The sequence below is a fragment of the Pithys albifrons genome, chromosome 7 (assembly GCF_047495875.1).
Source record: "Pithys albifrons albifrons isolate INPA30051 chromosome 7, PitAlb_v1, whole genome shotgun sequence".
NCBI lineage: Eukaryota > Metazoa > Chordata > Aves > Passeriformes > Thamnophilidae > Pithys > Pithys albifrons.
The window spans coordinates 57,864,751-57,887,770 of NC_092464.1; the positions used below are offsets into that span (position 1 = coordinate 57,864,751).

At 49.7% G+C, this 23,020-nt stretch overlaps 2 protein-coding genes across 2 annotated transcripts in view; one reads left to right on the forward strand and one right to left on the reverse strand.

Annotated features, from left to right (window-relative positions):
* The window catches only part of LOC139673814 (zinc finger protein 850-like), a 701,437-nt gene that overhangs the window by 336,323 nt on the left and 342,094 nt on the right, over window positions 1-23,020 (forward strand). The window lies entirely within an intron of this gene.
* Window positions 6,139-7,095, reverse strand: LOC139674208 (olfactory receptor 14A16-like). Its single transcript, XM_071560396.1, has one exon. It carries the CDS (start codon window positions 7,093-7,095, stop codon window positions 6,139-6,141), a length of 957 nt encoding a protein of 318 aa, XP_071416497.1.

A 23,020-nucleotide genomic window follows, 5' to 3' on the forward strand; every position in this document is an offset into this window, starting at 1 on the left:
TTTAAAGTGGGCACAAAATAGAGACTTTTTCCCCAATGTTAATACAGTGTTTAAGTTGTTTACGTGGGAGGCCATGAGGTGAAGCCTCTGGTACAAGGGATTTGTTGCGGGAAATAAAACCGAAGAGACTGCCGTGGTTTCTGCACTGGCTGAGAACAGCTCCCGCTCCCACCGCCACCCTCCCTGCTGGTTGCCGCCCTGTGGTCACCATTGCTGCGGCTCCAGCCCTGGTCTCTCTGTGGGCTGCCGTCCCGCCCCACCTCCCAGCGGCCACTGCCACGATACAGTGCCGTTCTCATCTCCCCCAGCACTGTTCTCTGCTCGCCCTGGGCACACCGCAGGTCCGGCTCCATTCACTGTCCGAGCCACCACCTCCTCCCCCCAGCCCTGGCCACCGCCGCCGCTTCCCCACTCCCGCTCTCCGCCGGCTCGCTGCCTGCTCCGGCCATGCCATGGCTTCGGCTCCTGCTGCCTTGGGAATGCCGCTTCCTCCCCACCTCCCGCCCGCCGTTGCTGTTTCTCGTAGCCTTGGGAACACCGATTTTTGCCCCCCAACCCCCCTACAGCCGTGCAGGGGCTTCCAGAGTTGGCAATAGAAAGACAGACATCAAAAAATGGGAAATGGGACACAAATCTGTACTTGCAAGGGACAATATAACCCTGAATGCAGCTTTTGGCCATCTCGCAGCACGTGGGCTTTGTCCTGTTCTGTCTTCAAGCTCCACATTTTCTCCTCAGCCTGCTAAAAAGCCGTAAGTTGCCGAAAATTGCTCTCAACTGTTTTGCTTTTTTTCCCATCTTTGGAGGCTGCAAAAGTTTGTTTCCAGCCATTTTCTACCCTGCCAATGCGAGAGAATTATTGCTGAGCAGTTTAAAAATGGCGATTTCCTGCTTTGAGTAGGGAGGGGTCAGCCTCCCCTGAGGCAGGGGGTGGGCTCCCTCGCATGACATCACCAAGCTTCTTGCCATGTGCGTGAGTCTCACAACGAGTGATGGTTATTGTAGTTTGGTCAGGTGGAGCTTTCCACGTCATCAAGTTTTTGCAAAGACTCCTGGGTAATGTAGTCCATTTGTAAAGGATTCTGGGTGTTGTAGTTCCAGCATACACCTAAGGGTCTCAAAGCCTGTCAGTTTAGCAAAAGCAGGCGGCTTGAATGGAATCACTTTAATGAACACCAGCCAAAGTCTGTCTTTGGCACAAGTGAAACACAGACACCTGTACCCTTCGGTCACAGACCTACAATGAATCATGCAAGGTCAGAATGCAGCATCTTCCTCAAGAGATTCCGAGAGCAACAAAGAAGCCTAGATGGAATCTCCTTTTGAACTTATTCCTTTGTTAACTTGGCTCTTGTTTAAAAGTTATAGAGTGTTGTAAGCTTTTAATAATTTGGAGAAAATTTCTATTTTTTTCTCCACAGGTTGAAATCAGAGATGGATGTAAACAGCTGTTTCCGCAGAACTTTTGAGTGACTGACTAAGTTTTTAATTTGATCCCTCAGATTCATATCCATAACACCAAATAGTAATTGATGTATTTCCATTTGATGGTATTAAGCATTTTCAAACAGCTCTTTTTAGGAGTACCAAAGTGAATTGACGCAGAAAATGTTTTTAGTTATATAGCATTGGATTGGTTAAGATTTGTTTTTTTAGATGCAGAAATGCATATTTACCACAAGTAGCACTAGAATTATGAGAATTAGACGTGTTATGACCGGTTTTTATGAATGTAGGACTTAATGCAACATAACCAGTTTATAGAAATAATGTTGTTTGGTGTTGGTTTATTTCTGATAAGGTTTTTAAGCTTTTTGGTGCACCAATGACAATGCCTGCAGGAATGTTTTTTCATTTGTTCAGGAAATAATGACGTTAAGCAGATAGAACAATGTTTTTTCTTTGGTTAAGAAAATTAAGTTGTTAAGCTAATAGAATAATGTTTGTCATTTCTTAAGCAAATAAGGATGTTCGGTTATTGCAATAATGTTTTTAATTTGTTAAGAGGTTAAGAAGTTAAGGAGAATAATGTTAAGAGTTAAAGTGTTAATTGAGTCGGCAGAGTAATGTTAATTTGGTAAAGGTTTAAATCATTAGAGTAAGGCTACATTTGTAGCTTTGAGTGTATTGTTAACTGGTACTGATAGTAAATAGGGTTAAGCTTGCTACATTACAGAACAGAGCAGCAATTAAGTGTCTGTTCCTGGTTCAAAAAATAAAAAGAGGGCATGAACAGTGGAAAAAAAAAGAATAAGAAAAAAGAGAAAAAGAAAAAATGAAAAAGGGTTCACAAAAAAACTCCGAGGGAGAACAATAATGAAATTAAAAAGAGAAAAAGAAAATAGAAGTGAAAAAGTAAGTGATGAATGAATGATAGATGAAGTTAGATAAACAAATTGCTTTAAGGATGAACTATAGATAGATTTTTTGTGCCTTCTGTGATTGTGACAATTGTGCTGCAGTTAACATCAGATGTAGTAGCCTTCTGCTAAGGGCCCGTGCTGAAGTGCTGCTGCCAATCTTGTGGCACAATTAGAGAGAATTGTCAGGCTGACAGTGTGTGTGTGTGTGTGTGTGTGTGTGTGTGTGTCTCTGTGTCTCTGTGTGTGTGTCTGTGTGTGTGTGTGTCTGTGTGTGTGTGTGTCTGTGTGTGTGTGTGTCTGTGTGTGTGTGTGTGTGTGTGTGTGTGTGTGTGTGTCTGTGTGTGTGTCTGTGTGTGTGTCTGTGTGTGTGTCTGTGTGTGTGTCTGTGTCTGTGTGTGTCTGTGTGTGTGTCTGTGTGTGTGTCTGTGTGTGTGTGTGTCTGTGTGTGTGTCTGTGTGTGTGAGTGTGTGCCTGTGTGTCTGTGTGTGTGAGTGTGTGCGTGTCTGTGTGTGTGTGTCTGTGTGTGTGTGTCTGTGTGTGTGTGTCTGTGTGTGTGTGTATGTGTGTGTCTCTGTGTGCCTGTTTGTGTGTGTCTGTTTGTGTGTGTCTGTGTGTGTGTGTATGTGTGTGTCTGTGTGTGTGTGTGTGTCTGTGTGTCTGTGTGTGTCTGTGTGTCTGTGTGTGTCTGTGTGTGTGTCTGTGTGTCTGTGTGTCTGTGTGTCTGTGTGTGTGTGTGTCTGTGTGTGTGTCTCTGTGTCTCCTCTGACATCTGCAATGACTGATCAATGCATCCTGAAGGACCAAAGAACTACCTGTACAATGCAGATGCCTTGTCTTGCCACTGATGCAGACAGTATTAGTCGTGCATTACTGCAAAATAGAGTTGCTTTGGATTGTCTTTGCTTTCAGCACAGCTTTTACCTCAAGGCCTTAGTTTTGAGGAATTTCATAGATGTACTGCATGAATTTATCAGACCTTTCTGTGTCCATTTATGCACATTTGAGGCAGTTGAAGGACAAAATGAAAAAGCTGACTGTAACAACATCTGCTTTTGATGATTGGTTGAAAAAGTTGGGATTTAATGGTTGGTCGTTTGATATTTTGAAAGAGGGCCTAACAATTGTATTTTTTGTAGCTGCTTTGGTTTTCTTGCCTTGTATATTGCAATGTGTTGTTAATACAGTTCACAAGTCTGTGGAGCAGGCCTGGATCACTCAAAATAAAGAGAGGGGATATGTTGAGGGGTTTCTTTCAGAAAATGGGCTCATGAACAATCCAGCCTGCATCAACCCTGTGAGACTGAAGGCAGCTAAGAATAAACAGTCACAGCTGCTTGGAGGAGTTGGCAACTCCCCAGAGGTTTCTCATGGGACCGCCTCGACTTTCACACAGGACTCTGGAGGTGCACCTGAAAACATGGAGGATGAGACAATATAAACATTGGACTTGTGAGATATGGGTTATAACCAATTGGGATTTGCAGTTATATGGTGTGAGGTTCAATGTAGCCAATAGTACGAGGCTTTAGCTCCATATAAACAGTGTGTAGTGTGTAATAAATGGGCATTCACTTGATCACAATGATCCAGTTCCTCTGTGGTTTATTTATTGTTTACTTTAATTCCCCACCCCAGGACTTTCACAGCCCCCAGAGCCAAACTTGCTCCCCAGGGGAGAGTGAGAGAATTGACCCAGCAGCTCCTCAGGCAGCTCAAGGGACAGGGCAGCCTTTCCAAAGCTGGGACCCTCAGCAAAGTGTTTCTCTTTCCACTCTCATGGGCACCCACAACCTTTCCTGCTCTTCTCCTGGCACATCCCATCTCCCCACAGAGCCTTTCCCCAGGGGAACACGTCTGTGCTGGCCTGACCAGCCATTCCTGCAGCCCCTCCCCGTGCTCCCCACAGCCCCCGAGCTGGGGGTGCTGCTCTGAAGGGCACAGGGGCTGTGGTGCCTAGGGCCATGGGGGGACTCTGCTGGGCTGTGCTGGTCAGGCTGGGAGGCAGAGCCAGCTGATGGTGGTCCCTGCCACTGACCCCTGCCACACAAGCTCTTGTGTGGCCATGGAGGGTGCTCAGAGGGGCCCTGCCTTGTTCCAGTGCTGGGAGGTGGGTCTGGGGGCTGCACTGGATCCAATGGTGGAATTTCATTGAGGGTAAGACAGGTCACTTAGACTCCTTTCCCTGTACCTGATGTATCCCCTGGATCTGCAGAGCTCTTGTTTTTCAGTTTACACCCAGATATAGAATATAATCATGGAGTGACCCCACACTTGACAGGCCTGTGCTCACTGGGCTGAATTTCCTGCTGACTCCTTGGCACAAACTGTCCCTGCAGGTCCTTTGAGTTCTCCTGGCTGTTCCCAGGTCTCTTCAATAAAACATTCTCCTGCCATCATTCCTGTCACAAGCTACAGAGACCCAGGAATGTTAATCCCAGATCATTCTCCATCTGCTTGGGCTCTGGCCATCAACAAGCAAAAGCAGATCTAATTTTCTCAAAGGCCACCCTGAGCCCCTGATCTCATCACACTGAGCCCCTGGAGAACAAGCCAAAAAAGGAGTCTCTTTAGTGTCCATTATCTGTGCATGTTCTTCAAAGTGACTTTAGAAGAAGACCACAACCTGCAGGCACTGTGCTGAGGAGATCCCTTTTCATGATGGAACTGCTGTTTGAGGCCAACTCTGCCACAAAAATGCCCATTGTCTGCTGGCAGTCACAGCACTCCCACTGAAGCAGAGCAAGCACAGGACCCAAAGAATTAACACAAAACAGTCTCTGAAGCCAGCCACAGGAAATATAGCTGGATAGAAACCAGGTTTGGGAGCTATCCAAAGGTGGTCTTGAGGTCTGTCCAAACCAATACGAAATATGCAGGCAATAACATATAAGGGAGAAGCACAGCCCGAGCACAGGGCACGGTGACCTGCAGGAAGAGACAAGAAATTTCAAACACAGCATTTTGGCACGATCTATATTAAAATCAGCAAAATTCAGTAGAAGTTGAAAAGTTCACCGAGGATGAGGAGGTGAAATGAGACCCCTACCAGATGAGGTAACAGGAACTCCCACCATAATATTCCTCAAAACAACGACTCCACCCCTGACTCCGCCTGGACTCTGCCTGCTCTATATATTATAACCAAGTGTTGCAATAACATGAATATGCATGTAAAAACGATGTAATCTCTCACAGAAACTGTATAAATACTCTGGCTTCACACTGCGGACTTCAGAACTCTGTTGTCCGACGAGAATCGGACGGTTCCCCAACGTTGCTTCAATAAATACCTTGCTGCTTAAAGATTAAAACTCTGTCTCTAAGCATTTTCTTTGTGCCCCTTTGGGCATCACCACACAGAAACAGCCCGACCAAACTGGCAGAGCACTCAGATCTTACACCAACATGGGGTCTTAGAAGGAGAGTGTGGAAGTGGAAAGGGAGCAACTCTAAAAAGTCCTGCTGGTCCCCAGCAGTGCTGCTGTGCTGGACTCTTTCCCCTTCTGCTCTGCACATATGAAATTGCCCTGCAGCTTTATGATGGTCCCACAGTTAGGATCACAGATGAACAAGAGCAGTTCAGGATAATTTATTTTCTTTGAATATAAAGAGAGCACAATTCCTCAGAGATTTTGAGTCACACAGAAAAACGAAGAATGACAAAAGAAATTAATAAAATTTTATTGTGCACAACATCCTGACAAGAAGAGCCAATTGACCATCACCAAAACCCTGGGAAGGCATGCTGTGCTTCTAATGCGTTACACTACAAACTCTATAGGGCAGAAAACAGACAGGTTATTGTTGCTGAAAAGCATCCAGTCATCATTTTCCTCACAGCATCCTTGAGCTCCTGGTTCCTCAGGCTGTAGATGAGGGGGTTCAGTGCTGGAGGCACGACGGAGTACAAAACTGACAGTGCCAGATTCAGGGATGGGGAGGAGATGGAGGGAGGCTTCAGATAGGAAAACATGGAAGTGCTGAGAAACAGGGAGACCACGGCCAGGTGAGGGAGGCACGTGGAAAAGGCTTTGTGCCGTCCCTGCTCAGAGGGGATCCTCAGCACAGCCCTGAAGATCTGCACATAGGAGAAAACTATGAAAACGAAACAACCAAAAGTTAAACAGGCACTAACCACAAGAAGCCCAAGTTCCCTGAGATCAGAGTGTGAGCAGGAGAGCTTGAGGATCTGTGGGATTTCACAGAAGAACTGGGCAAGAGCATTGCCATGGCACAGGGGCAGGGAAAATGTATTGACTGTGTGCAGCAGAGCATTGAGAAAGCCACTGGCCCAGGCAGCTGCTGCCATGTGGGCACAAGCTCTGCTGCCCAGGAGGGTCCCGTAGTGCAGGGGTTTGCAGATGGCAACGTAGCGGTCGTAGCACATGATGGTGAGGAGATAAAAGTCAGCTGACATGAAGAACAGAAACAAAAACACCTGAGCAGCACATCCCATGAAGGAGATGGTTGTGGTGTCCCAGAGGGAGTTGTGCATGGCTTTGGGGACAGTGGTGCAGATGCAGCCCAGGTCTGTGAGGGACAGGTTGAGCAGGAAGAAGTGCATGGGGGTGTGCAGGTGGTGGTCGCAGGCTACAGCGCTGATGATGAGGCCGTTGCCCAGGAGGGCAGCCAGGGAGATACCCAGGAAGAGCCACAAGTGCAGGAGCTGCAGCTGCCGCGTGTCTGCCAATGGCAGGAGGAGGAACTGGCTGATGGAGCTGCTGTTGGACATGAGCTTCTCCTGGGTATAGCACCTGTCCAAGGAGAAAAATATAGTAACAAGTGACAGTACATGTTTCAGAAAAAATCTCTCTAGTCCTTATGTAACACCCTCAGATCACCTCTTCTTTTTCACAAAAACCCTTTAGCTGGTCCATTTGAGGACTTCTGTTGAGGCCTGGCTCAAAAAGCTCCAGGGAAAAAGGAGCTCTGATTATGTTCTGGAAGACTCAGTTCTGTCCTACAAAAAAAGATAAATAGGAACTGAGACTGATGATAGTTTTAAGACATCCATGGTGCTAAAAAGCTTCTCAACATTGTCACTCCCATTTCACCCTATTGCAGAGCAGAGCTGTGGGGGCAAAGTTTTGTTTGTTTGCTTCTATTTGCTCCAACACAAGTACTGAAATTTTTGAGGCAGGAATCCTTGGTATTTATACTTCTATCTAAGAGACAAACTGTGTGTCCTGTGAGGCAAAGAGATCATCCATTCCTGCAATGTTTGGCAAGATCCATCAGCCCTGCTCTCATCTGCCCAAGGCTGTCACCTCTCTGTTCTGCAGGGCAAAGGCACCCAGGGGTTCCCCTGAGGAGAAACTGGACACTGCTGAGAGCTGGTGACTCCAGTTTCCAAGCGCACATCTTCAAACTCCTCATCCTGTCTCATCCTAGAGAAGAGAGATATCTCAGCTCTCCCCTCCCACCAGGGGCACAGAGGGCTCATTGCAGCTGCCTGCACACACCTTGCAGCCCCACTGCCATGGCCTCAGTGCTGAGGGGCTGTAGGGAACACAGGGTTGGAATGGCACAGCTCTGCCCCTCAGGAAGGCATCCTGCAGGAGAGCAGGATCATCCAGGGAAAGAACTGAATGTCTTAAAGTTGTTACATCCTGACTGGAGAGTCCAGGAGACCCATTGCCCAGAACTCCCACCGGAGCTGGGAGCAAAGGCAGCATGAAGAGGAAGGGAAAATAGAGAAATTCCTCCACACTCCTATGGAGACCCTACAGAGACAATTAGATGGCCAAAGGGAAGGACTCTGCTGGGTGGTGGGTGAGATCAGGGGCTTGTTCTGGGCAGAAATCTGCAGAGCAGGGATGGCCCAGAGTTGTCTTAACTCCCCTGCCACAGCATTTCAGCAGCAATTCCCTCTCACTCCCTGTCCAGGGGTCTGCTGCCTGGAGCTGTCCCTGCCAGCAGCTGCTTCCCTGGCAGTGCTCCCAGAGCCCATCCCAGCCCTGGGTGCTCAGCTCTGCCCTGCAGAGCCCTCCCAGCACAGGGCACTGGCCAGGGACAGCTCTGCCTGTGCAGGATCTGCTGGCAATGTCAAAGCAACCCTGAGGAGAATGGAAAAGCATCACTGATGATGTGCGTACCTGGCAGATTTCTGATCCTCCCAGGTTTATTCATCAGTAGGTGTAAACGATTTGAAATGGAAGTGCCACCTCCTGAAATAAGAAATTAATTTCTACTTTTTATGGGCCAGATAGTCCACAGAAAAAAAAAAAGTAAGAACAGGATAATTCCCTTTGAAACAGCCCCTGCCTTTTTGTGCTTCTTGAAAAATATCCTGTGAAATCTCCTGCACTGCTGTCCAGCTCTGAGCACCTTCAAACCACAGAGCACCTTATCCACACAAGGACCCAGCTCTCAGCCATCGCTCCTTCCCCACAGCCCTTCTCCCCAGCCCTGTGAGCAGCTCCCCAGGCTGACTGAGAGCTGACCCTGGCAGGCAGCAGAGTCCCTGCCCCAGCACAGCACCCTGGGCTGCAGGACCCTGCTCTGCACCACAGCCCTGGGCACCCCTGGCTGCACCCCCAGGCTCCACAGCTATTCCAAAGTGTCCCCCAACAGGCCCCTCCTCACACATCCCGTCAGCTGGGCCTGTGCCAGCTTTAGGAGATGCCTCCAGGAGCTGCCCCTGCATTGCCCTGCACCCACAGACTCACCGTGTCCAGCACTGCAAAGATTTCTCTTCCATGAGCTCTGATTCATCCTTCCAATGCTGAGCCCCTTTAAGCTCTGTCTGTGCCCTGCTGGTGTCCCTGAGCTGCCCTGGCAGTGCCCTGAGCCCTGCTGGGCTGTGCACAGGAGCTGCTCCTGGGCAGAGCTGTCTCTCTGCAGCGCTGCCCGCTTGCCAGGAGCTCCCTGTGTGCCAGGAGCCCGGCCCAGCTCAGCAGCACAGCAACAGCCCAGGGCATTTAATGGCCCTCTGGGGGGTTTGGTGCTGAGTCCCTGAACCTCAGACTCAGAGGTAAGTTAAAGTGAGATTCAAACTGTGAACTTTCTTGTAGTGCTAATGGGTCCCACTGAGGGACACAACTGAGAAAACATCCCCAGGATTTTCTTGGAGCAGAAACATTTAGGCAGTGATGACAGGTCAGAGAATCACAGGATCATCAAGGTTGGGAGAAACCTTCAAGATCTTCTAGTCCAACTGTCATTCAGCACCCCCATAAACAAACCTAAATTGTATTCCCAGGTGCCACATCCAAACACCACCTGAGCACTTGGAGATACCACCACCACCCTGGGCTACTTATTTCATTGCCTAAGCACACTTTCAGTGAATAAAAATATTATTTAATATTTAATCTGAATCTTGACCTATGCAATTCTAATCTGTTTCCTCACTTTCTGTCCCTATAGGTTTGGCAGAAGAGAGGGAGAATCCCCTCACTAAGACCTCCTTTTGGGTGTTTGTAGAGGAGCAACAAGGTCCTCCCTGAGCCTCCTCTTCTCCAGAATGAAAAACGCCATTTCCTCATCCAACATGTTTTCCAGACCCTTCCCCAGCTCGGATCCCTTCTCTGGACATGCTCCAGCCCCTCAATGTCCTTTTTGCAGTGAGGGGCCCAGAACTGGACATAGCACTGAAGGTGGGGCCTCTCCAGTGCCCAGTGCAGAGGGACAATCCCTGTCCTGGTCCTACTGGTCACATTATTCCTGACACTGGCCAGGATGACTTTGGCCTTCTTGTCCACATGGGCACACTTAGGGTCACATCCAGCCACTCTCAAGCAGCAGTCCCTGAGCAGGTCTCAGGGCACTTTGCCCCAGCCTGGAGCATCCCATGGGGTTCTTGGGACTCAAGGGCAGGACCTGACCCTTGACCTTATTGATCCAGCTTGTCCAGATTCCTCTGCAGAGCCTTCCTGCCTTCCAGCAGACCCACAATCACACCCACCTTGGTGTTGTCCACAAATTTACTGAAGGTGCACTCCATCCCTTTGTCCAGGACCAACCCCAAAACTGAGCCTTGACGAACCCCACTAGTGACCAGCCCCACCTGGATTTAGTTCCATTCCCCATCAGTCTCTGGGCCATCAGACAGTTTTTCACCCAGCAAACAGTTCCCTCATCCCAGCCATGAGCAGCCAGTTTCTGCAGGAGATGCTGTGGGAGGTGGTGCCAAAGGCTTGACTGAATTCCAGAGAGAAACATCCACAGCCTTTCCCTCATCTCCTGAGTGGGTCATTTTGTCATAGAAAGAGATCAGGTTGGTCAGACAGGATCTGCTTTTCTCAAACCCACACTAGTTGGGCCTGATCCCCTGGTTGTCCTGTTTGTGCTGTGTGATGGCACTCAGGATGATCTCATGAATTGACTTCCCTGGCACCAAGGTCAGGCTGACAGGCCTGGAGTTTTTCAGATCCTCCTTGCAACCCTTCTTGTGGATGGACATCACAATTGCTGATTTCAAGTCAGCTGGGACTTCTCCAGTTCACCAGGACTGCTGGGCAATGAGTGAAAGTGGCTTGGCCAGCTCTATCTCCAGCTGCCTCAGTGCCCTCAGGTGCATCTCATGTGGGCACAGGGACTTCTGGGGTCTCACTGGCACTGAGCATATACTCCTGGATTATGGGGGCTTCACTCAGACTCCCATCACCTGAGGACAACTGAGTTTGGACACATTCCACTGGACTACTTTTCTCATTCAACCCTGCCTTGAACAACTTCCAGGGTTGGGGCAGCCAGAACTTCACTGAGCAACCTGTGCCACCAGCAGCATGAAGAGTTTCTTCCTGGTATCTCATCTAACCCTCTTTCTATGAGTGTAAAACTATCCCCCCTTGCCCTGCCACTCCAGGCCCTTGTAAATACTCTCTCTCCATCTTTCTTTTCGGCTCTTCAGGTCCTGGAAGGCCACAATTAGGTCACCCCAAGGCCTTCTTTTCTCCAGGCTGAATATCCCCAATTCTCTCAGCCTTCCCTCATGGCAGAGCTGCTCCATCCCTCTGATCAACTTGGTGGGCTCCTCTGGACTCGCTCCAACAGCTCCATGTCCTTGCAGTGCTGGGACCCCAGAGCTGGAGGCAGCTCTGCAGTTGGGGCAACATCCAACCAGGTGTGTTCCAGCAAGGACAGTGTGGAACCTCCTGGAACCAAAGGAGACATTGTGACACCACAGAACCTCCTGGAACCAAAGGGGACATTGTGACACCACAGAACCTCCTGGAACCAAAGGCCCATTATGACACCACAGAACCTCATGGAACCAAAGGAGTCATTGTGACACTGCAGGGCCTCATGGAAACAAAGGAATTTTGGTCACACTTTGGATCCTCATGGAATGAAGGGCTCATTGTGACACTGTAGGGCTTCAGTGAATCAAAAGAAGCCTGGGACACTGTGAAACCTTATGGAAACAAAGGGCCATTGGTCCTCCTGGAACCAGAGGAACGTTGAGACATTTTGAAACGTCATAGAAGGAAGGGGCCATTCTGAGACTGCTGAACCTCACAGAACTAGGAGACCATTTTGACACTGAAGGGTCTCACGGAAGTGAAGGAACTGTGGGACACTGAGGAACCTCATGGTGTCCTAGTTCAGCTGGAGGGACCAGCTAACCCTGTGTGGTGGTGATCAAACCTGTGTATTCCACCCCCTCTATTCATTCCCCAAGGACAATGGGCCATTAGCAGCAGCTGCCCAGGGAGCCATTATCACTTCACACCCAGCCTGAGGGGGGCGGAGCTGCTAATGGGCCATCAACAGCTCAACAACCCCTGGCTCCCAGAGTTAATCACCCATTGTGTGAGTCCCCGCCCAGGGGGAGGGACTGAGTGCTCCCTGAGGGTACATAAGTGGTGGGTAAGAAGACCTCAGGAACCTCTCGTCAGATCCAGAGCAGCAGCAGGACCTTGACAGGAGGAGATCCCCGCTCTCGCCCAGACCACAGCCCTCGCCTGCACCAACAGGTTTTTCTTTTCCTTTTGCTCTGGACTTGGGGGAACCACAGGGGTCTCAGCACAAGGGCAAACAAACCCCCTTGGGTTTGTGCCCCAGGACACTGGGTTATACTGCTGGGGTTTTGGTGAGTTGAAAGCAACTTCCCTTGTCTTTCAGTGTTGCTATTGTAATATTATTATTAAATTTTAGGTCTGACTTATAATATCTCTCGTGGTGAGTTCATTTCCCCTGCTGGTTCACCTTCAAACCAGCACATCTTTTGGCGCCCAACGTGGGGCCACGAGAGAGAAGTCAGAATTACAATTTCATTTTGTGTATTTGGATACAGAAACTCCCTGACTACCATGTTGCTTGATGTATTCATGTGGATGGTGTATCTGGGCCTGTTCATATTTCGACACATGGGGAACCATGTGCCTATTTTGATGCTCTCTTTAATACCAGGGAGAAGGATCAAAATTGCTTTATTAATATACTATGTTTATGTTGTCATAACATCAGAAGCAGTGAATTTCATTGTGAATGTATATTCAGTCTGGTGTGCCTGTCCCGGTTTGGGCTGTTACCTCTGGGGTCTCATTAAAAATAGCACCCAGACTGTGGGGAAAACAGGCGGAGATGGTTACTTCCACCTTTTCACCTCTGCTACAACAATCATTGAAAATATTGAGCTTCCTTTTGATGTTAGGGACAGCATAATCCTACTGTTAGTGCTGTTAGTGTTGCTTTGTCTCCTCTGTACTGTATACACCATGTTTAGGGTCAGAACTGGGCTCTCTAAGGAGACTTGCTGGAGGCCTGCCCTGGGAGCGGATGATGTTGAGTGGCACGGGAAGTGGGAAGATATGGGCCAGTATTTGGAGACCTTCTCTCCTCAAATGATCTGGAAATTCACCCCAGAACAACTGCAGGACCCTGCCAAAATGCTAAGCTATGTGAAAGGAAGATGCTCTGGTAGTCCCAGAGATGTGCAGCTCACAGCAACCTGCTGGGCCCTGGCCACTGCCTACCGCACACTGCTTGGTGTGGTACAGCATCATCAGGAGGAGGGGAAAAGGAGCAAATCCACAGGCACCATGTCCACCCAAACCACGGCTGAGCCAGAGAGGAAGAGAGATACATCAACCAGCAGGATGTCCACCCAGACCATGACTGAGCCAGAGAGGAAGAGAGGTACATCAACCAGCACCATGTCCACCCAAACCATGGCTGAGTCAGAGAGAAGAGACACATCAACCAGCACCATGCCCACACAAACCACAGCTGAGCCAGAGAGAAAGGGAAACAAATCAACCAGCACCATGTCCACACAAACCATGGAGGAGCCAAAAGGACAACAGAAACCGATAGCAGTTGCCCCTGTCCAGAAAAGAAAATCAAAGACCAAATCAGTTCGTATAGTGAATGACGAGGAAGAGTCAGGACCTTCATCTCAAGCAGAAGAAATGGAGCCCGAAATAATCACCCGGTCCCTATCCCTGGGAGAGCTGCGTGAGCTCCGGAGAGAGTTCACACGACAGGCAAATGAGTCCATCTTGACCTGGCTACTTCGAATCTGGGATGCTGCAGCCAATGACACAATTCTAGATGGGAGTGAGGCAAGGCAGCTGGGATCCCTTTCTCGAGATGTTGTCATTGATCAGGGCATTGGAAAGAGACAGGAAACTCTCAGCCTCTGGCGGCGACTGTTGTCAAGCGTGAGGGAGAGATATCTTTGTAAGGAGGACCTCCACGTACAGCAAGGACAGTGGAACACGATGGAACAAGGTATCCGGTGCTTAAGGGAATTAGCCGTACTGGAGATAATCTTTTCAGAAGATGAGAGATTCCCTAAAAGTCCAGATGGTGTCCAGTGCACATCCCAGATGTGGTTAAAATTTGCACGACTTGGGCCAGAAATGTATTCTCGCTACCTTGCAACATTGCAGTGGAGAGAGGGAGAAGACAAGGTGGGTGCACTGGTCAGCAAACTCAGGATTTATGAAGACACTGTCACTGCTCCATTACGAGCCCATGTCTCAGCTGTGGAAACAAAACTGGCTGAACTGGAAGAGAAGATTAAGGAAGGACTCTTTCATATCTCTCCAGAACAAACGAGAGTCTCCGCCATCAGAAGCAGGCGTCTTCCAGCTAAGGAGAAAGGGTACACTCCACGCGGCAATCTGTGGTTTTACCTCCATGAGCATGGAGAAGATATGAGGAAGTGGGATGGGAAACCCACCTCTTCCTTAGCAGCTCGGGTACGTGAATTGCAAAGAGGCACAACTAACACAGGGAATTCTTCAAGGTTGAAGGCTGCTCCGGTCTCTCGTGGGCAAGGCTCCAGACAGTATAGAAATGATGATGTTATGCCCGATCCTCTTGAAGGAACCTCCCGGTCATATTCACAGGGAGAGCGCAGTGAATACCATGACCAGAACTAGGGGGGCCCTGCCTCTAGCCAGGTAGAGGAGAGGGACAATCGGGTTTATTGGACTGTGTGGATTCGGTGGCCTGGCTCATCAGACCCACAGAAATACAAAGCTTTAGTGGACACTGGCGCACAATGCACGTTGATGCCATCAGGATACGTCGGGGCAGAATCCATCTCTATTTCTGGGGTAACAGGGGGATCCCAACAGCTGACTGTACTGGAAGCTGAAGTCAGCTTGACTGGGAAGGAATGGCATAGACACCCCATTGTGACTGGTCCAGAAGCCCCATGTATCCTTGGCATAGACTACCTGAGGAATGGATATTTCAAAGACCCAAAGGGACTGCGTTGGGCCTTTGGCATAGCTGCTGTGGAGACAGAGGAAATCAGACAGCTGAGCACCTTGCCTGGCCTCTCAGAGGACCCTTCTGCTGTGGGACTGCTGAAAGTTGAAGAACAACTGGTACCGCTGGCCACAGCCACAGTGCACCGTTGGCAATACCGCACTGACCGAGACTCTGTGACCCCCATACACAAGATGATTCGTGAGCTGGAGAGCCAAGGGGTGGTCAGCAAGACTCACTCACCCTTTAATAGCCCCATATGGCCAGTACGAAAGTCCATTGGAGAGTGGAGACTGACGGTGGATTACCGTGGTCTCAATGAGGTCACACCCCCCCTGAGTGCCGCTGTGCCGGACATGCTGGAGCTTCAGTATGAGCTGGAGTCCAAGGCAGCCAAGTGGTGCCACCATCGACATTGCCAATGCCTTTTTCTCCATTCCGTTGGCAGCAGAGTGCAGGCCGCAGTTTGCTTTCACCTGGAAGGGGGTGCAGTGCACCTGGAATCGACTGCCCCAGGGGTGGAAACACAGTCCCACCATTTGCCATGGACTGATCCAGACTGCATTGGAAAAGGGTGAGGCTCCAGAACATCTACAGTACATCGATGACATCATTGTATGGGGGAACACAGCAGGGGAGGTTTTTGAGAAAGGAAAGAAGATAATCCAGATTCTCCTAAGAGCTGGTTTTGCCATTAAACGAAGTAAGGTCAAGGGACCTGCTCAGGAAATTCAGTTCCTAGGAGTGAAGTGGCAAGACGGGCGTCGTGAGATTCCAACAGAGGTGATCAACAAAATAGCAGCTATGTCCCCACCGACCAGCAAGAAGGAAACTCAGGCTTTCCTAGGTGCCGTGGGCTTTTGGAGGATGCATATCCCTGAGTACAGTCAGATTGTAAGCCCGCTCTACCTTGTGACACGGAAGAAAAATGATTTCCAGTGGGGCCCTGAACAACAACAAGCCTTTGAGCAGATTAAACAGGAGATTACCCATGCAGTAGCCCTTGGGCCAGTCAGGACAGGACAGGATGTGAAGAATGTGCTCTACACTGCAGCCGGGGAGAATGGCCCATCCTGGAGCCTCTGGCAGAAAGTACCTGAGGAGACTCGAGGACGACCGCTGGGATTCTGGAGTCGGGGATACAAAGGATCTGAGGCCAGCTACACCCCAACTGAGAAAGAGATCCTGGCAGCTTATGAAGGAGTTCGAGCCGCCTCAGAAGTGATTGGCACTGAGGCACAGCTCATCCTGGCACCCCGACTACCAGTGTTGGGCTGGATGTTCAAAGGAAAAGCTCCTTCTACCCATCACGCCACTGATGCCACATGGAGTAAGTGGATCGCTCTGATCACGCAGCGAACCCGGATAGGGAATCCTAATCGCCCTGGGATTTTGGAAATCATCACCAACTGGCCGGAAGGTGAGAGTTTCGGATTGTCCTCTGAAGAAGAAGAGGAGCAGGTGACACGAGCTGAGGAGGCCCCACCATATAACCAGCTACCAGAAGAGGAGAAGCGATATGCTCTCTTCACAGATGGCTCCTGCCGCATTGTAGGGACAAGCCGGAAATGGAAAGCAGCTGTATGGAGTCCTACACGTCGAGTTGCAGAAGCGACTGAAGGACAAGGTGGATCAAGTCAGGTCGCAGAGCTGAAAGCTGTTCAGCTGGCTTTGGATATCGCCGAACGAGAGAAGTGGCCAAGACTCTACCTTTACACTGACTCGTGGATGGTGGCCAATGCTCTGTGGGGATGGCTGGAGCGCTGGAGAAAGGCCGGCTGGCAGCGCAAAGGGAAACCCATCTGGGCGGCTGAGATGTGGCAGGACATCGCTACCCAGGTAGAGAAGCTGAGTGTGAAGGTCCGTCACGTAGATGCTCATGTACCCAAGAGCCGGGCTAATGAGGAGCATCGTAACAACGAGCAGGTGGATCGAGCTGCCAGGATTGAAGTCTCTCAGGTAGATCTGGATTGGCAGCATAAAGGTGAATTGTTTCTAGCCCGATGGGCCCATGATGCTTCTGGTCATCAAGGCAGAGATGCAACATACAGATGGGCTCGTGACCGAGGGGTGGATCTAACCATGGACAGTGTCTCACAGGTTATCCATGACTGTGACACATGTGCTGCCATCAAGCAGGCCAAGCGGTTGAAGCCTCTATGGTATGGTGGACGGTGGTCGAAATACAGGTATGGGGAAGCCTGGCAAGTTGACTACATCACACTTCCCCAAACACGCCAAGGCAAGCGCTATGTGCTGACCATGGTAGAGGCAACCACTGGATGGCTGGAGACATACCCCGTATCTCACGCCACTGCCCGGAATACCATCCTGGGCCTTGAGAAACAAGTCCTGTGGAGACACGGCACACCAGAAAGAATAGAGTCTGACAACGGCACCCACTTCAAGAACAGCCTCATAGACACCTGGGCCAGAGAGCACGGCATTGAGTGGGTGTATCATATCCCCTACCATGCTCCAGCTGCCGGGAAAGTTGAGCGATGTAATGGACTGCTGAAAACAACCTTGAAGGCGTTGGGTGGGGGAACTTTCAAACACTGGGAGCTGCATTTGGCAAAGGCCACCTGGTTGGTCAACACCCGGGGGTCCATCAATCGAGCTGTCCCTGCCCAATCAGAACTCTTGAATACTGTAGATGGAGATAAAGTCCCTGTGGTCCATATGAGAGGTATGTTAGGAAAGACTGTTTGGGTGAGTCCCACCTCAAACAAAGGCAAACCCATCCGAGGGATTGTCTTTGCTCAAGGACCTGGTTGCACTTGGTGGGTAATGCAAAAAGATGGAGAAACACGTTGTGTACCACAAGGGGACCTAATTTTGAGCGAGAAGAGTTTGTAATGTTTCATTGTATACATGTGTATATATATGTATAGGTAAAAAGGGGGGTTAATTTGGGAATGACTAGATGGAGTGGAATAAGGGGTGGATAATGTCCTAGTTCAGCTGGAGGGACCAGCTAACCCTGTGTGGTGGTGATCAAACCTGTGTATTCCACCCCCTCTATTCATTCCCCAAGGACAATGGGCCATTAGCAGCAGCTGCCCAGGGAGCCATTATCACTTCACACCCAGCCTGAGGGGGGCGGAGCTGCTAATGGGCCATCAACAGCTCAACAACCCCTGGCTCCCAGAGTTAATCACCCATTGTGTGAGTCCCCGCCCAGGGGGAGGGACTGAGTGCTCCCTGAGGGTACATAAGTGGTGGGTAAGAAGACCTCAGGAACCTCTCGTCGGATCCAGAGCAGCAGCAGGACCTTGACAGGAGGAGATCCCCGCTCTCGCCCAGACCACAGCCCTCGCCTGCACCAACAGGTTTTTCTTTTCCTTTTGCTCTGGACTTGGGGGAACCACAGGGGTCTCAGCACAAGGGCAAACAAACCCCCTTGGGTTTGTGCCCCAGGACACTGGGTTATACTGCTGGGGTTCTGGTGAGTTGAAAGCAACTTCCCTTGTGTTTCAGTGTTGCTATTGTAATATTATTATTAAATTTTAGGTCTGACTTATAATATCTCTCGTGGTGAGTTCATTTCCCCTGCTGGTTCACCTTCAAACCAGCACACATGGAATCAAAGGAACCCTGGGGAAGTGCAGAAGCTCATGGAACCAAAGCAACTCTGGGACAGTGCAAAACATTACGAGAGAGGGCACTGCCAGGGCTCATAGAACGATAGGAACCCACGGCCACCCTGGAACCCATGGAACAAAACGAACCCTGGGGCAGTGTAGAACCTCATGGAATGAAGGGGACAATGTGACACTGCAGGGCCTCATGGAACCAAACAAACCCTGAGATATTTCAGACCCCCATGTGTGTTGGGTCTGGCTGAGCTGGAGGTCATTTTCCCACAGCAGCCCTCACAGCCCTGCATCAGTCAACCCACCACAGTGTTTTTGTCACTGGACACAGAGTTTGTCAGCTGGGCTGCTCATCTCTTTATTGTGCTGAGTTTGGGAACACACCAGCATAAACAAGGGCTCTATGCTTTGCCCATACACTGATGGCCTTGTCCTGCTGGGGGAAGCATCTTCTGGGCATGAGGGAGGAATTCACCCTCCCTCCCTGCCTGCCTGAGATTGATGTGAATGGCTTTATAATGAAGTCTCCCATGGTCTTTGCTCATCCTTATGTGAGCTGTTTGATACTGGTAATAATATTAACTAATACTGTTGGCACACTATGGGGTTTGTGGATTCTGTTGTGTCATCCTGGTGTAAGAGAAAAAAAACTTTAGGTGATATTATATTGAAATCTGCCCTGAGACATCCAGTTCCTGAGTGGCAGGTGATGTGGGAGGATTTGGGCAGGTTCCTGGGGCTATTATCACCTCCCATCACCTGGGACTTCACACCTCAACAGATAATCAATCCTGGCCAACTGACCTGTCACCTGATGGAAGGTGCCCTGCCTGCCCCAATGAAAACCAGCAGCTTCTCACCCTGTCCTGGGGCCTGGGGCCTGGCCTGGGCCTGTAGAGCCACAGTTGAATACCCTCAGAGGACTGTAGGGGAGGCAGGGACCCAAACTGCATTGGAGGACACTGTGGCTGAAACACAGACTCAAATCACAACTACAGTAATTGCCCCAGAAGTGAAAAGAAAAAGATGGGTAAGGTGAGTGACAGGTCTGAATCATCGATTAGTAAGGGAGGAAGAAGAAGAAGAAGGAGAATCACAAGAAGAAGGAGAATCAGGAGAGGAGGGGGGAGATCAAGAAGCCAGTTCTACTGCAAAGAAATGTCAAGGAGTGAGACAAATCAAAGAGCAAAGCAAAGTTACCCAACTGCTGAACTCGTCAGAACTTGGAGACTTGTGAAAAGATTCCAGCTGCCAGCCAGGTGAGTGGATCCCTTCCTGGCTGCTTTGGTGCTGGGATACCAGGGCTGATAGTGAGCATGTAGCCCAAAAATTGGGATCCCTTGCTAGACATGGGAAAATTGAAAGAGGAGATGAAAAGGAGACATTTGCAGTCTCTGGAGATGGCTCTTCTCAAGAGTGAGGGCAAGAGATCCATTTAAGGGATATCTTGTGAACTCTTCAGGGAAGTGGAGCACTGCAGACAAAGGTATCCACTGTTTGAGAGAATTAGCAGTGCTGGGAATCACCTGTAGTAATCTAAGAAGTGATAAGAGCCCTAAAGATCCAGAGGATGTTCCTTGCCCAATGGGCATGGGGAGGAAGGTGGTTCAAAGTGCCCCTGCATCACATTTCAACCACCTGACAGCACTGTGTTCCCTCCAAAAACATACACGAGCTCTACAGGTGGCATCCTCCTTGATCTGAAATGTAGGAGAAACTCTGGGCACTTCCTCACCCCCACGGCCCAGCAGCTCAGATCTCAGGGGCAGACCAGGAGATCAGTCCTCTCCTGCCCCAGCCAGAGGAAATGGGAGCCCCAAGCACAGGCCATGTGGTGATCTCTGGTTCTTTCTGCGTGACCAGAGGGAGACATGAGGAAGTGGGATGGTGAACCCACCTTTGAGCTGGGAGCCCATGGACGTGAATTGATAGGGAAGGGAGTGTGGAGAAGGGGTCAGCCAAGAAGGATGTCCATGTAGTTCCTGCAGGGACACAAGAAGACAATCAGAAATCTCCCAGGCATCAAAGGACTAAAATCACCTCCTTTGATCCTGGTGATGGGAATTCTGGTCTGTCATCACAGAGGTCAGACAGTGAACACTCTGGCCAGGAACAGGAATAGAGGGTCCCTGCCTTTGGCCAGGAGGAGAAAAGGGATGACCAGGCACACTGCACTGTGTGAATTCGATGGCCTGGCACAGCAGATCCACAGAGGTGTAAAGCTTTAGTAGACACTGGTGCCCAGTGCACACTGATGGCATCAGGGCACAGGAGTGCAGAACCCTCTGGATCTCTGGAGTGGCAGGGGGATGCCAGGAGCTGTCTGTGTTAGAGACTGAGGTGAGTTTAGGAGGGGACAAGTGGGAAAAGCCCCACATTGTGTCTGGCCCAGACTGGCCTTGTTTTCTGGACACTCTGCTGAAGGTGCCCCAGGAAACTCATCACAGACCAGCCCCTCCCAATGACCATTCCCAGCACTGGTTTGTCACCATCTCTGAGAGGTGGTTTGTTCCTTCCCAGAGGGACATTAAGAAACTGGGTCAGAATTTCAAGAGATCCCAAGTCCTTGTCCCCTCAGGCACAGCACCATCTGTGCCACCAAGGGCTGTGAGCAGACCTGCTGTGCTGAGGCTCTGGGGCCTCGTGGCCTCCTGGCACAGCCCCAGGAAGGCTGGGCACTGTCACTCCTTGTCCTGCCCTCAGCATCACCCCCCATGTCAGTGCCCCCAGCAGAGTCCTGAGCAAGGTGTGAGGGACAGGATGTGCCTTCTCCAGGCTGGGGGTCAGGGCTGGGCCTTTCTGCTGCCTCCAGCCAAGCCAGGCTTTGCTCAGCAGCTGAGCTGCTGCCCAGAGCCTTTCCCTCCCTGCAGTCGTGACCTCCAAGGGTCTGCTGGGACAAATCCCTGGGGAGGATTCTTCAGGAGTGGCCCTTGGGGGGCTCCTTAAAGCTCCACGGGACTGCAGGTTTTTGAAAGTACTTTGAGTTTTGCTTTTGGTTTGGAGTCTCTGAGAGGTTGTTCAATTAAGGCCTCCAATTATCAGCTGTAACAAGTCCCTTGAGATTCTTGATCAGTAACAACACTCAGTGGGGCTTGTTAATGCTTCAAGGTACACAAAGCTTATTGAAGTATTTCTTTTTCACACCCAGTCTGTGAGAGATTTGTGAAATCATGGCCTGCAATGATGTGCTTTAATTAGACCCTTGAGAGGCTTTGTCAGTAACAGCCCACAGTGAGGCTTGTTAAAGCTTCAAGGGACTCAACATTTATTACGGTACTTCCCCTTTCCTTTTGAAACTGAGTCTATGAGAGGTTTGTTCAATCAAGGCTTCCAATTATCTCCTCCTACCAGTCAGTGAAGAGCCTGTATTGGGAATGGCCCTCAGTGGGACCCATTAGTGCGTTGAGATACTTTGTGATTTTCTTCTGACTTTGACTTATGGAAAGGTTTGTGCAATCTCCTCTCAGGTCCTGAGGTCAAGGGCTCAGCACCAAAAGCACCACGGGGCTTGTTAAGATAAAGCAAAACTGAACAGATCATGGCTCTTTCTGAGTTTGCCCTCTAATCAAGGAGAGTTAATTAAGAAAGATGCCTCATACAGTTTTGGAGAAAGGTTTGAAAGAGTTTCTAATAAATGTGCATTTCTATTTTAAATTATTTGGATAATTACTTTTCTTTTTAGAGAAGAGGTGATTGCAGCATTCTCTGATTGATATTGGTCCACCTTCTCTCCTAAGAAGGTCTGGACTAATTGGAGAGTGATCCCTTGAGGTCTGACAGTGTGGACAACCTTGCTCCACACCTCCCCAGCACCATCCTGTGTCTCATCAGTCAGCTGAGACCTGCTTTGCTCTGAGAACTGGCTGAACACAGGCAGAGAGGGATTTTTGCTCTCTTTTTGCAGCAATCTGAAACTCATAAGTTTCATCATTGTAAATAAACACACTCCTCAACTCTGTGCCAGGTCCAAGGTGCCACCATTGGCCTTCACCTTCCCAAAGTATAACCATGCATGAAATGTATTAGAGAGAAAAGAAATGAAACAAACACAAATAAAATGTTGGCTGAAGACAGAATTAGACCAATTACTGAGGGACAGGAAAACTTTTAACTCTCTGAAGCTGAAAGCCCAAAGTTGGTCTTTGAGAGGTGTGTGAGCAACCCAAGAGTGAGGGGAAGGGAAATGCAGAGAGCACTGGCAAGTGCTGCTGTGCAGACAGGCTGCTGGGAAGGGGACTTCAGCCATGGGCAGTTCAGACAGGACAGGTGGGAAGAGGTGAAAGGTGAGGGAGATGAAATGTGCAGCCCAAAGGACAGAATGCTGACAGTGCCAAGAGGGTGGGAGGGCAACAGTTCTGCCCTTGCTGTTAATGCACATCCTGAAAACATCTC